The sequence below is a fragment of the Stomoxys calcitrans genome, chromosome 2 (genome assembly GCF_963082655.1).
Source record: "Stomoxys calcitrans chromosome 2, idStoCalc2.1, whole genome shotgun sequence".
NCBI lineage: Eukaryota > Metazoa > Arthropoda > Insecta > Diptera > Muscidae > Stomoxys > Stomoxys calcitrans.
In genome coordinates this window covers 31,787,976-31,803,824 of record NC_081553.1, presented here as the reverse complement: position 1 = coordinate 31,803,824, position 15,849 = coordinate 31,787,976, and the positions used below count along the sequence as shown (strand labels likewise).

General features: G+C 40.3%; 1 protein-coding gene across 1 annotated transcript in view; it reads left to right on the top strand.

Annotated features, from left to right (window-relative positions):
• The window catches only part of LOC106092474 (protein jagged-1), a 45,469-nt gene extending 32,456 nt beyond the window's left edge, over positions 1 to 13,013 (top strand). The window contains exons 2-5 of the mRNA XM_059363887.1: positions 9,283 to 9,444; positions 9,516 to 9,585; positions 9,667 to 11,061; positions 12,566 to 13,013. Of these exons, the coding sequence (XP_059219870.1) occupies positions 9,331 to 9,444; positions 9,516 to 9,585; positions 9,667 to 11,061; positions 12,566 to 12,771 (1,785 nt within the window). The 5' untranslated portion in view covers positions 9,283 to 9,330 and the 3' untranslated portion in view covers positions 12,772 to 13,013. The remainder of the gene's footprint in view (positions 1 to 9,282; positions 9,445 to 9,515; positions 9,586 to 9,666; positions 11,062 to 12,565) is intronic.
• The last annotated feature ends 2,836 nt before the right edge of the window (positions 13,014 to 15,849 follow it).

Genomic DNA, 15,849 nt, shown 5'->3' with positions numbered 1-15,849 from the left:
AGGAATTAGGTATCGGCCTTACAATTTATTGATACAGGAGGGGACGGACCCTCCATCATTACCCCAAAAACAGCACCCAAAATCAAAAGTGCACTGATAAGGACAATATGGGTATCAAATGATAAGTATGCGGGAGTAGATAACCAATGGCACACAAATTCATGTTGTAGTATAAGGGGGTCACCCTATCCTCACAAAACCCCCCAAAACGGGCACATTGGCAAATCACGGATATATGGGACTCGGTTTGTTTGTTCCGTATAGACTGAAAAACGGCAGAACCGATTTTCTAGAAATTTTCGCAAATTGTGTAGGTTGGTCTGGAAGGAAACATAGGCTATATAATTTTTCGGTATCGGAAGGGGGACGGACTCTCCCTTTTATGCCAAAAAAACAACCCAAAGTGGACCGATATAAAATGGACCGATCGGGACAATATAGGTATCAAATGAAAGGTATTGGAGAGTAGAATACGAATATGGTATTAAAATTTGAGTCTAAGTACCCATCGGGCCCGCCCTAACCCCAAAACTCCCCCAAACAGACATATTAGACATTCATTTCAATATGGGGCTCAAATGAAAGGTATTCGAGAGTAGACTTCGAATGGCGCATACAAAATTAGATCGAATTATAGGGGGTCACGCCGCCCCTCAGAAATGCCATTTATATATAATGCCATACTAAATGATACTTTTCTTAAAATTTTCATAGATTGTGTTTGTTCGTCTGGAAGGGAACATAGGCTATATAATTTTTAGATATCGGATGGAGGCGGACCCTCCCCCTTACCCCAAAAACGCCATCCATATCCGAAAGTGGTCCGATGGGCACAATAAGGGTATCAAATAAAAGGTATTCTAGACCAGAAAACTAATATGGTATTAAAATTTGGATCCAAGTACCCAGCGGGCCCCCCCAACCCCAAAACTCCTCTAAACAGATATATTCGAAGTTTATGTCAATATGGGACTCAAATGAAAAGTACTAGGCAGTAGATTACAAATATGGCATAAAACATTAGGTTCAAGTAATGGGAGGTCGTCCACCCCCAAATACCCCCAAATGGGCATATTAGCCGACCATGACTACATGGGACTCAAATGAAAGGTATTTGAGAGTCGTTTACGAATAAAACATTAAAATTTGCGTTCAAGTCTAGGTGGCGCTTTTTCTCCTAAAGACACGTAAAATGGTTTGTTTGACCTTTATTACAATATGGGACTTAAATGAAAGGTATTTGAGGGTAGAAAATTAATTTTATATCCAATTTTGAAGCAAAGAGTTTTGGGGTACGCCCTAAAGCACCCCCTCAATTGAACTTCATTTCCGTTGGGAATAAAAACGAATTTTATATCTATTTTCAGTGCAAAGTTCCGATGGCTGCCCCAGCCCCGAAACTCCCACAAAACGGTTCATATTTACCGTCCATGGCAATATGGGGTTCAAATTAAAAGTGCAGCACGAATTTGATATCCATATATGAGTCGAAATGTCTGAGGTGCCATCCCTCCCCTAATGAGAACATTACCCTAAGGAAGAACATTGCCACCAGAAACCGAGAGAAAATTCTAACACATGAATGAGTGCTTTCCGATTCAAGTTTAAACTCAATGATAATGGACCTTTTTTATAGCCGAGTCGAACGGCGTCCAGCAGTGCGACACCTCTTTGGGGAAAATTTTTTAAATGACCATGCATGGCATTGCTCTTCGCAAATGTGGCCATCATCAAGAGGGGATGAACACAGCTTTGTCTGATATTCTCGCCAGGATTCGAACGCGTTCAGCTTCATAGGCTACAATGGCAAGAATTTAATATCCGCATTCAGGTGTCCCCACCCTAAAAAGATATTAGAGAGTTATAGAAGGCGCAGCGCAGCGGGCCCGATTCGGCTAGTTTTATATATAAGAGGATTATCATAACAGTTTTTTTCTTGTCAGTATCTATCTCTTGACAATGGTGAGAAGACAAAATAAGCAGAACAGCTTTATTTTTTTTCGGCACATACCATTGCAGGGTGTTATCTTTCGTAAAGCCACACATTGAACTCCCGACTTCTCTAGCTTTGCACGGTAGGAAAGGAGTTGATATCTCAGGTATATTTTTATACCCTCCACCATAGGAAGGGGGCATATTAATTTCGTCATTCTGTTTGTATGGCCTCGAAATATGCGTCTAAGACCCCATAAAGTGTATATATTCTTGATCGTAGTGGCATTCTAAGTCGAACTTGAAATGTCCGTCCGACTGTCCGTCCGTCCGTCTGTCTGTCGAAAGCACGCTAACTTTTGAAGTAGTAAAGCTAGCCGCTTAAAATTTTACACAAACACTGCTTATTAGGGTAGGTGGGTTTGTTGGGATTGTAAATGGGCCAAATCGGTCCATGTTTTCACATAGCTGCTATATAAACCAATATTGGATCTTAAATTCTTGAGCCGCTACGGGGCGCAAATTTATGCGATTTGGCTGAAATTTTGTGTTTTTATACCCACCACCGAAGGATGGGGGTATATTCATTTTGTCATTCCGTTTGCAACACATCGAAATATCCATTTCCGACCCTATAAAGTATATATATTCTTGATCAGCGTAAAAATCTAAGACGATCTAGCCATGTCCGTCCGTCTGTCCGTCTGTCTGTTGAAATCACGCTACAGTCTTTAAAAATAGAGATATTGAGCTGAAATTTTGCACAGATTCTTTTTTTTGTCTATAAGCAGGTTAAGTTCGAAGATGGGCTATATCGGACTATATCTTGATATAGCCCCCATATAGACCGATCCGCCGATTTAGGGTCTTAGGCCCATAAAAGACACATTTATTATCCGATTTTGTTGAAATTTGGGACAGTGAGTTGTGTTAGGCCCTTCGACATCCTTTGTCAATTTGGCTCAGATCGGTTCAGATTTGGATATAGCTGCCATATAGACCGATCCTCCGATTTAGGGCCTAAGGCCCATAATAGCCACATTCATTATCCGATTTTGCTGAAATTTGGGACAGTGAGATGTGTTAGGCCCTTTGACATATTTCTTCAATTTGATCTAGATCGGTTCAAATTTGGATATAGCTGCCATATAGACCGATCCTCCGATTTATGGTGTTAGGCCCATAAAATGCTCATTTTTTGCCCGATGTCCCCGAAATTGGGAACAGTGAGTTAAGTTAAGCCCCTTGACATACTTCTGCAATATCGCACAGATCGGTCCAGATTTGGATATAGCTGCCATATAGACCGATATCTAGCTTTTAGGTTTTGGGGCCATAAAAGACGCATTTATTGTCCGATGTCGCTGAAATTTGAGACAGCGGGTTTGGTTGGGCTCTTCGACGTCCTTCTTCAATTTTGCCCAGATCGGTCCAGATTTGAATATAGCTGCCATATAGACCGATCTCTGGATTTAAGGTTTAGGGCCCATAAAAGAGGCATTTATTGTCCGATTTCGCCGAAATTTGGGACAGTGCTTAGTGTTAGACTCTTCGACATGTTTATGCAACTTGGCCCAAATCGGTTCAGATTTGGATATAGCTGCCATGTAGACCGATATCTCGATTTAAAGTCTTGGCCCCATAAAAGTCGCATTTATAATCCGATTTCACTGAAATTTGACACAGTGACTTATGTTCGGCTTTTCGACATCCGTGTCGTATATAGTTCAGATCGGTATGAGGTATGAAATTTTCACCGAATTTTGATGAAAGGTGGTTTACATATATACCCCAGGTGGTGGGTATCCAAAGTTCGGCCCGGCCGAACTTAACGCCTTTTTACTTGTTTTTATTTTTATTATTTTCAACAACTGTGTTATATACAATAATATAAACCGATCTGGGGTCTTGACTTCTTTAGCCTCTAGATGGCGCAATTATTATCTGATTTGGCTAAAATTTTGTATGAGGTGTTTTTTATTATTTTCAACAACTGCGCCAAGTATGGTTCAAATCGGTTCATAATCTCATATAGCTGTCATATAAACCGATCTTGAATCTTGACTTCTTGAGCCACCAGAGGGCGCAATTCTTATCCGATTTGTATGAAATTTTCCACGAAGTATTTTGTTATGATTTCCAACAACTGTGCCAAGTATGTTTCAAATCGGTCTTTAACCTGATATAGCTGTTATATAAACCGATATGGGGTCTTGACTTCGTGGACCTTTAGAGGGCGCAAATCCTATACGATTTCGCTGAAATTTTGCATGACGCATTTCGTTATGACTTTCAACAATTGTGCCAAGAATAGTTCAAATCGGTTCATAACCTGTTACAGCTGCCATATAAACCAATCTGTGTTCTAGACTTCTTGAGCCTCTATAGGGAGCAATTATTATCTGATTTGGATGAAATTTTATATAACGGCTTCGGCCATGACCATCAACATACGTATCAAATATGGTCTGAATCGGTCAATAACCTAATACGGCTTCTCTGTAAAACGATCACCCTTTTTTACTTTTTGAGCCCCTACAGGGCGAAACCCTAATTCGATTTGGCTGAAATTTTACACAATGACTCTACTGTGGTCTCCAACATTCATTCCATTATGGTCCGAATCGGACCATAACTTGATATAGCTCCAATAGCATAGCAATTCTTTTCTTTTATCCTTTCCTTTCCTTTATTTGCCTAAGAAGAGACACCGGGAAAAGAACTCGACAAATGCGATCCATGGTGGAGGGTATATAAGATTAGGTCCGGCCGACTTACTTGTTTTATAGTTCCTATGTAAATTGGCAGCCACCGTAGCGCAGAGGTCACGACACCACTTAGTAGTACTAGGATGGAAAAACTTTGGCGTTATTATTATAAAATACTAGCTGACCCGGGACCGCTCCGCTGCGTATTCTTTTACTTTATATGGAACAAAAGTTTCCTTGGAATATTTATTTTGGACAATTAAAGAGCTTTTAGTGAAATACCATGCTAACTTGACTAACAGTTTAACAATATAAGTGCCTTTATCTGAATCCCATATGATCTTTATTGGTCTACGAATTTAAGTTTGGATGTAAGGTGTACTCCATTCTTAAAATACTTCATTTCAGCACGATATTCTCATGATGTCTGATTTAGTGGTGTTTTCGGGCGAAAGGTGGTCCCCTAGATACTTGGCCCTGAAAAAATATCAGCATCGTGTTCCTCGTTCAAATACCATTTATTGAACCCCATATTGCCATTGGTTTAGGGGAGTTTACACAGTGAGGCGTCCCCAAACACATGGCCCCAAAATTGGTTATCAAATTCGTTTTCTAATCTCAAGAACCTTTCATTTGAGCCATATATTGACATGGTCGAAAAATGTTTACCCTTTGGGGTGTGTTTTGGGAAAGGGGCGATGCCCTAAATACATGGTCCTATATTTGGATATGAAATTCGTATTCTACTCCCAAATACCTTTATTTGAGCCCCATATTGCGATGGTCACAAAAAAATTCCTGCTTGTGGGATATTTTGGGAAAGGGGTAGACCCACAGAAAATTGGTCCCTATAATGGGTATCAATTCTTGCTCTATCCCCCAATACCTTTCATTTAAGCTCCACATTGACATGGTCGTTAAATATGACCGATTTAGGGGTGTTTTGAGGATTGGGGTAGTCCCCCAAACCCTAAGCCCGGAAAATATATCAGCAACGTGCTTTATTCTCATATATCTTTATATCATTTATTCGAACCCCATATTGCCATTGACCTCAAAATTGGATATCAAATTCGTTTACTAATCTCAATTAAACTCCTTACTGCAAAAGTCAGCAAATATGTCCGGTTTGGGGTATTGGCCCCAAAAGCTCTACTCTCTTTACGACTCAAATTGTCGTGGTGAGCAAATATGTCCTATTTTGGTGGTGGGACGTCCCATAGACAGTTGGCTCCGAGTGTTGATGACAGATCCATGGTCAACTCCCAAGTACCTTTAATTTGAACACCATATTTCCATAGTCGGCAAACATGACCGGCTTGGGGGTGTTTTGGGGTTGGCTTTAAAAATATATATCGGATTCGTGTTTTACTCTAAAAATCCTCTTATTTGAGCCTCATATTGCAATAGTCAGACAATAATTCCTATTTGGGTGGTGTTGTGGGGGTGGAGTGGCCCCATAGACACTTTTCCCAAATATTGATACCAGATTCGTGCTTTACTCCCAAAGACCTTTCATTTGAGCCCCATATTGCTATGGTCGTAGATTTGTCCCCTTTGGGGAATGTTTTTGGTAAGAGGCGGCCCCCCAAACACTTGGTCCCATATTCGGATATCAGATTCGAATACTACACTCAAATACTTTTTATTTAAGCCCTATATTCCCATGGTTAGTAAATAAGTCCTGTTTGGGGGGTGTTTTGGGGAAGGGGTGGACCTCCAGAAACGTGTTCCCACATTTGGATATTAGATTCGTATTCTACTCGCAAATACCTTTCATTTGAGTCGCATATTGCCATGGTCGGTAAATATGTCCGAATTAGGGGTGTTAACACTTGGTCCGACAATTGGATATTGATACATTTTCTTATCCTAAATACCTTTCATTTGAGTCCCATATTGGTGTGATTGGTGTAAATATATGTTTAGGATGCTTTAGGGTGGGGCGGCTCCCTAGGTACCCCATTCGAAATTGTAATATCATATTTTTATTTTTAGGGTACTACATGAGAGCAAACAAAATTTCGCTTAAATCGCACGAACCAACTCCGAGATAGGGCGTTTCTGAAAATTAGGGTAAGGGGGAGGGTCCGCCCCCCCCCCCTTTCAGATATCAAAAAATGTAGTACCCTATTTTCACCACGGGATCATTTTACACCATATGTGGGTCTATAAGAAACACACAAACAAACAAACAAACCTACGTTCACCTTAGATAATATGTCATTATTTTTTGACAACTTGTATGCTGTGGTATAAGTATATATTTTCGTATGCTGTGGTATAAGGAAATATTTCCGAAATATATTCCGCATGTGCGGAAGGACTTTTCTCCAAGGATATCGGCATGTAAAAGTTATTAAAAACGATACCTAAAAATAAAGTAGTTATTAGTTTAGGAATGAGCTTACCTTTCTGGTTATTTGGTAATCAGACTTTTTGCTGGGAACACATAATGAAAAGGTATAGAGAAAGCGAAAGAAGTTGCTTGGAAAATAACGGCACAAAATAACTTTTTGTAATTGTTGGTGGCTGCTAGACTACACGTCAGTCGGAGATGGTTAAGCCTGCCTACAAAAGTCGCTTTTGCTATACAATTTCTCTGAAATTTGATGAAAGGAGTTGTTTAAAGTCTCCCGTCATACCTTCCAAATATGGTTTAAGACCGATCTTCCAAGTTAGAGTCTAATACTTTACATGGGCTGAAAATAATTCGGATATATTGCCAGATTTTGCTTAAACTTATATAAAAGTTCTAGGCGCCTGAATCAAATATGATTAACGCAAGGACGGACGCTATTGATTTTGGTAAAAATCGGTACAGATTTAGATATAGCTCCCATATCTACGTATCGTCCAAATTACACTTAAATCGACGTAATTACTAAAATTTTTAACCGATCTGCACAAAATTATAAAGGCGCTTTTTATGTGGCCGGTCTATATGGCAGCTATATCCAAATCTGGACTGTTTTGACCCAATTAGCAGTAAAATGCCGAAGAGTCTAACACAACCTACAGTCCCAAATTTCGGAGAAATCGGACAATAAATGCGCCTTTTATGGACAAAAAACCTTAAATCGAGACATCGGTCTATATGGCAGCTATGTCCGAATCTCGACCGATTTGGCCCAAATTGAAGAATGATATCAAGGGTCCTAACACAAATCCCTGTCCCAAATTTTGGCGATATCGGACAAAAAGTGCTCCTTTTATGGGCCCAAAGCCTTAAATCGAGAGATCGGTTTATACGGCAGCTATATCCAAATCTGAACCGATATGAGCCAAATTGAAGAATGATATCAAGGGTCCTAACACAACTCCCTGTCCCAAATTTCATAGTAATCGGTCAATAAGTGCGCCTTTTATGGTCCCAAAACCTTAAATCGAGAAATCGGTCTATATGACAGCTATAACCAAATATGGACCGATCTAAGCCAAATTGAAGATGATTGTCGAAGGGCCCAACATAACTCACTGTCCCAAATTTTGGCGACATCGGACAATAAATGCGCTTTTTATGGGCCCAATACCTTAAAACGAGAGATCGGTCTATATGGCAACTATATCCAAATCTGAACCGATATGAGCCAAATTGAAGAAAGATGGCGGAGGTCCTAACACAACCAATTGTCTCAAATTTTGGCAAAATCGGATAATAAATGCGCCTTTTATGGGCGCAAGAAATTAAATCGAGAAATCGGTCTATATAGCAGCTATATCCAAATCTCGACCGATTTGGGCCAAATTGAAAATTGACATCGGAGGGCCTTACACAACTCATTGTCTTCAGTTTCAGCAAAATCGAATAATAAACGTGGCTTTTATGGGACTAAGACCCTAAATCGGCGGATCGGTCCAGATGATACCTACATCCAAATCTGGACCGATCTGGGCCAAATTGAAGAAGGATGTCGAAGGGCCTAACACAACTCACTGTCACAAATTTTAGCAAAATCGGATATTAAATGTGGCTTTTATGGGCCTTAGACCCTAAATCGCCGGATCAGTGTATATGGTGGCTATATCAAGATATAGTCCCATATAGCCCATCTTCGAACTTAACCAGCTTACGGACAAAAAAAAAGAAGCTGTGCAAAGTTTCAGCTCAATGTCTCTATTTCTAAAGTTTGTAGCGTGATTTCAACAGCCGGACGGACGGACATGGCTAGTTGGTCATGGATTTTTGCGCTGATCAAAAATATTCATACTATATAGGGTCGGAAATAGATATTTCGATGTGTTGCCATCGGTATGACAAAATGAGTATACCCCCATCCTTGGGTGGTCGGTATAACAATTTGGCACTAAAGCTTCTCTTATGACTCTTCTGGTCAAGGGTACATTTCATAGAAATCTTCCAATTCACTTCACTTTTAGAGCTTTTCCTAAGGCATTTATGGCTAAATACAAATTATGGCCAAAATCCGCCCATAAACGAAAGGTGCAATTTTGCCGCTCTCTAGTTTGTGTGCAATTTTTTTCTTGCGTAGAGTTATTGTGTGCCACCACATAATCGCAGTTTTGATTATGTCACTAAATATTCACCACTTATATTCCATTCAAAAGATTATTTGAAACAAAGATTCACAACATGTTGATAAGACTTGAGACGTGAACTTCGTTGTTAACAATCGTTTAGGTTAAGGCTATATTTGATGATAAGAAAAACTGCTGGCGAGCCATTCAGATGCAACGATTCTTGCTATTCGGTTTCCATCTGCAAGCGACAATGATTGTACATCGATCGTCAACAATTATTTATTTGTTAATAGTTTTTGGAATTTTTAATGTGGCCTTTTGTGTAAGTGATTCAATAATATGAACATCCTGTGTCTATACACTGTATCTTATGGTCTTATTGTTTATAATCAGCTTTGTCCCGAAGACACAATTGCTTTCGATCGTGAGTGTTATTCAATAGTACGAGTGGGTTGCCCCCAAAGTAAGTGTTTTTCAAATTTTTGTAAATAAATTCGGTGTATTAATTCGTTGAATATTCTCTACTTGCAATTTGCCATCGAAGACTATTTGCTTATCCACCATGAATGCTGCTCTGAAGTATGTGTGCATAATTGTGTGGGTGAGAACTGCTGGAATTGTTGTATGCCAAGGGAAGTAGCTCCAGTCTCGCATCAGCAAAGTTACACAAACCCAACTGCAATAATACCGAGTCCTAGCACTTCGATCGGTTCTACGGCTCAAACATCCCAATGTCAAAATTGTGCCACAGGATGTTGCAATAATGGAGTCTGCACTCAAACTCAACTGTGTTCCAACTGCGCAAACACTTGTGGAAATTGTCAGACAAACTGTAACCAAGCCGGTCAGACGTGCTGTAACCAAAATTGTCAAACATGTACTAACCAACCCTGTGGAAATTGTCAGACAAACTGTAACCAAGCCGGCCAGACATGCTGTAACCAAAACTGTCAAACATGTACTAACCAACCCTGTGGAAATGGTCAGACAAACTGCAACCAAGTTGGCCAGACATGCTGTAACCAAAACTGTCAAACATGTTCTAACCAACCCTGTGGAAATGGTCAGACAAACTGTAACCAAGCCGGCCAGACATGCTGTAACCAAAACTGTCAAACCTGTACTAACCAACCCTGTGGAAATGGTCAGACAAACTGTAACCAAGCCGGCCAGACATGCTGTAACCAAAACTGTCAAACATGTACTAACCAACCCTGTGGAAATGGTCAGACAAACTGTAACCAAGCCGGCCCGACATGCTGTAACCAAAACTGTCAAACATGTTGTAACCAACCTTATCCAAGTCCACCAACAATTCCACCACCAATTCCACCACATATTCCACCCAATTATCCAGTTCCCACAAGGCCACCACCGACATCTGCTCCGACACTACCACCTACAACACAACCACCTGTTCCATTAACTAGATGTCCCAGTGGAACCATCCTCGTCGGTGTTGTCTGCCAACCTCTGTACTGTCCTTGGGGCACTAGAATGGAGGATAACAAGTGCATTCAAATTGTCTGCCCAGACGGAACGCACTGGGATGGCGATAAGTGTGCCGTGATCACTCCAATTGTCCACAACATCACAACCCACCATCATTTCGTAACGCACTTAAACTCTTCATCGCATCCTATCATTATACCCAACAACAATAACATCCCAATAAATATTTCTCTTAACCTGGCAGGACAGCAATGTTGCGATAACGAGGTGGTCACAGCTGCACCAAAACCATCAGATCGGTGTTGCACTATAAAGACCCCAAGAGCTTGCGCACCTTCTGATAAACAATGGAAATGCTCCAGTCGTCAATATAAAGCTTGTGGTGACTTTTGTACTAAGCCAACAATATATCTAACACCTCCTAAGATATACGAAAAGCAAAATGTTATTGTCATGCCACCAACTTATATCTATGGACAGAGAGAAGGTATTGTTGCCCCCAATGACAATTCGCATCGATGTTTCGTTAGTAAGCGCCCGCCGTAGATCAGTTGGTAGCGATCTAGGCGAATGTCGTACACTCCGAGAGATTTGTTAGGAAAAAAGAAGTAAGAGCGTGTTAAGTTCGGCCGGGCCGAATCTTATATACCCTCCACCATGGTCGCATCTGTCGAGTTCTTAACGCAGTATCTATTTTTAGGCAAACAAAGAATAATGAATAAGGACGGAGGAGGAGGAGCTATATCAAGTTCGATTCGGGGCTCAAGAAGCAAAATCGGGAGATTGGTTTATATGGGAGCTGCATCAAGCTATAAATTGATTCGGACCATATTGCACAGGTGTTGAAGGCCACGAGAGGAGCCGTTGTATAAAATTTCTGCCAAATGGGATGAGAATTGCGCTCTCTAAAGGCTCAAGAAGTCAAAACCCATGATCGGTTTGTGCGGCAGCTATATCAGATAATGAACCGATTTGGAGCATACTTCGCACAGTTGTTGGAAGTGATATCAAAACACTATGTGCAAAATTTCAGTCAAATCGGATGAGAATTGCGCTCTCTATAGGCTCAAGAAGTCAAGACCCATGATCGGTTTATATGGCAGCTATATCAGGTTATAGACCGATTTGGACCATACTTCGCACAGTTGTTGGAAGTGATATCAAAACACTATGTGCAAAATTTCAGTCAAATCGGATGAGAATTGCGCTCTCTATAGGCTCAAGAAGTCAAGACCCAAGATCGGTTTATACGGCAGCTATATCAGGTTATGGACCGATTTAAACCATACTCAGCACAGTTGATGGAAGTTATAATAAAATACCTCATGCTAAATTTCAGCCAAATCGGACGAGAATAGCGCCCTCTAGAGGCTCAAGAAGTCAAGACCCAAGATCGGTTTGTATGGCAGCTATATCAAAACATGGACCGATTTGGCCCATTTATAATCCCAACCGACCTACACTAATAGGAAGTAGTTGTGCAAAACTGGCTAGCTCTACTCCTTCGAAAGTTAGCGTGCTTTCGACAGACAGACGGACGGACGGACAGACAGACAGACGGACGGACGGACAGACGGACGGACAGACAGACGGACGGACGGACAGACAGACGGACGGACAGACAGACGGACGGACAGACAGACGGACGGACAGACAGACGGACGGACAGACGGGCGGACATGGCTAGTTTGACTTATTGTAAAATGTCACGACGATCAAGAATATATAGACTTTATGGGGTCTTAGACGCATATTTCGAGGTGTTACCCTCCTATGGTGGAGGGTATAAAAAGCAAAAATGTTAGCTGTAATAAAAAGACTTAAAAATTGCTTTGGAAAGTTGTAAAAAATACTCCATGTCTTTCGGTCTCGGGTATCGATTCCAAAAACAGTTACCACGTCATAGTTAAATAAAAAAATCATAAATAGGACCATTAACCTCAAAACAAATCACTTAAAAATTAACATATTCTTCTTCTTCCTGCTTTCAGATGGTTATGATTGCTCTGGATGCAGCCAGAGCATTGGCCAAAGGTGTTCTAGGTATTGTAGCCGCTATATTTGCCCATCGCTCAGCTGTTCTTATCTTAGTCAACAACAATTTTGTCTAAGTTATCCCCAATCTCTTGGTTGTCTGGAACAAAACGGTTGCTATGACCAGAGCTGGTGTACATCCGGTGTAAATATGGGCTTTTAAAAACGTGCGCTGGACAATGAACCCACCTACAATCAATATATATATGTATAGATAAGTTGCTCAACAATTATAGCCCCTGGCATGGTGTTACGGCATGAGCCCCATTAAGGCCGGTAACGGCGAACATAGCAGCAGCCCTTACTACAAATTTCAATTTGACTGCGGGCTTTGGATTTAAATTTTTAACCATTTTAACTTGGCTTACATTAAACTTGCTTTTACCTTGTCTATAGGTACAGGGACATCAATTTGAACTCTTCGAAAAGTGTTTAAATGCAGTCATTTCATCATTATTAACCCCTTGAGGACGAAGACTTAACCGCTCGATAAAGTTTTGATTAGTCCTATTTACTAACTAAAGAGTCGCCGAAATGGTGAAAATGTTGCTCCTTCTATGTAAACTATAATGGGGCGTGTACACTGGCTTACAAAAGTTAGTATGCACCTATGTAACCTAAAAATGCCTTTATAAATAAACAACAACTATTTGTCTATTGAAACTGCTAAATGAAACGTTTTTTTTTTCGATAAAAACCAGTAAAGGTATGCAAAAGTCGGGCCGTGCCGACTTTATAATACCCTACACCTAGGACAAAGTGGGAGCTATATCCAATTCTGAACCAATTTTGATGGGCCTCGGTGAATGTTTTCAGATGGGTTGTTAAATAATCCCTCTCAAATTTCGAGCAAATATGTTCCAACTGTAATAAATACGGTTGACCAATGACAACATTATTGCAAATTATCCAAAATCTGACGAACATATATATGGCAGCTACATTTAAATCTGAACCGATTTCAAGTAAACTCCTTAAATATTGTGGTAGGCATCGAGGAAAGAGTTGTGCACATTTTTGTGCAATATTGGTCAAAAATTTCAATAACCCATCAAATACCCACCCCCAAAGGAGGGGCGTATATTTGTTTTGTCATGCCATTTGCAACACATCAAAATATCCATTTCCAACCCCATAAAGTATATATTTTCCTGATCAGCGTAAAAATCTTAGAAGATCTAGCCATGTCTGTTCGTCTGTCTATTGAAATCACGCTGCAGTTTTTGTAAAAAGAGATATTGAGCTGAAACTTTGCACAGATTCTCTTTTATACCCTTCACCATAGGATGGGGGGCATACTATGGGTTGCCCAAAAAGTAATTGCGGATTTTTCATATAGTCGGCGTTGACAATTTTTTTCACAGCTTGTGACTCTGTAATTGCATTCTTTCTTCTGTCAGTTATCAGCTGTTACTTTTAGCTTGCTTTAGAAAAAAAGTGTAAAAAAGTATATTTGATTAGAGTTCATTCAAAGTTTTATTAAAAATGCATTTACTTTCTTTTAAAAAATCCGCAATTACTTTTTGGGCAAACCAATAATTTCGTTATGCTGTTTGTAACTACTCGAAATATTAGTCTGAGACCCCATGAAGTATATATAAATATATTCTTTATCGTCGTGACATTTTACGTCGATTTAGCCATGTCCGTCCGTCTGTCCTTGCGTCCGTTCGTCCGTCCGTCCGTCCGTCCGTCTGTCTGTTAAAAGCATGCTAACTTTTGAAGGAGTGAAGCTAGCTGCTTAAAATTTTGAATAAATACTTCTTATTAGTGTAGGTCGATTGGGATTGTAAATGGGCCATATCGGTCCATGTTTTGATATAGTTGCCATATAAACCGATCTTGGGTCTTGACTTCTTGAGCCTCTAGAGGCCGCAATTTTCATCAGATTTGACTAAGCTAATTTTTCATATGGTGTTCTGGTACTACTTTCAACAACTGCTCCAAGTATGGTTCAAATCGGTCTATGTTTTGATATAGCTGCCATATAAACCGATCTTGGGTCTTGACTTCTTGAGCCTCTATAGGGCGTAATTCTCGTCCGATTTAACTGAAATTTTACACGTAGTGTTTTGGTGTCACTTCCAACGACTGTGCTTAGTATGATTTAAATCAGTTCATAATCTGGTATAGCTGTCATATAAACCGTTCTAGGATCTTGACTTCTTGAGCCAATAGAGCGCGCAATTTTTATCCCATTGGGTGGAAATTTTCCATTAGGTGTTTTTCTATGATTTTCAACAACTGTGCTAAGTATGGTTGAAATCGGTCCATAACCTGATATAGCTGCCATACAAACCGATCTCCCAGTTTGACTTTTTGAGCCTCTGGAGGGCGAAATTATTACTCGATTTTCCTGAAATTTTGGAGATGGTGTTCTATGAGTGTTCTAGGGGCGGCTGGAAGCGAGCGTCAGAACTTGAAGCAAGCGCCTCGCTTGAGTGCTTTTAGTGACGTCACAAAAAGCACTTAATGGCAAATTTTGTAAAGATCGGACCAAAATTGTGCCTTCTACAGCCTTAATAGGTCAAATCGGACGAAAGTTATATATGGGAGCTATATCTAAATCTGAAGCGATTTAGATGAAATTTTGCACACATATTGGAACGTCACACGAAACAATTCATGCCAAATTTGGTAGAGATCGCACCAAAATTGTGGCTCCTACAGCTTTAAAAGTGCATATCGGATGAAAGATATATATGGGAGCTATAATCAAAAATCAACAGTATTAGTCCTTGGACCAAGAAAGACACTTGAGCAAAATTTTGTGAAAATCGGACAACAAATGCGACCTGTACCTTGATTGCAAGATTATATGGACAGACAGACAGATTGCTAAATCGAATTTGGAAGGGATTCTCAGCCGTTCCGTACACTTATCGATGGGTCAAGCCCTTTTCCTTCTTAGCGTAGCAGGTTACGTTCGAAGATGGGCTATATCGGACTATATCTTGATATAGCCTCCATACAGACCGATCCGCCGATTTAGGGACTAAGACCCATAAAAGCCACATTTATTATCCGATTTTGTTGAAATTTGGGACAGTGAGTTGTGTTAGGTCATTCGACATCCTTCTTCAATTTGGCCCTAATCGGTTCAGATTTGGATATAGCTGCCATATAGACCGATTCGCCGATTTAGGGTTTTAGGTCCATAAAAGCCACATTTATTATCCGATTTTGTTGAAATTTGGAACAGTGAGTTGTGTTAGGCCCTTTGACATCCTTTTTCAATTTG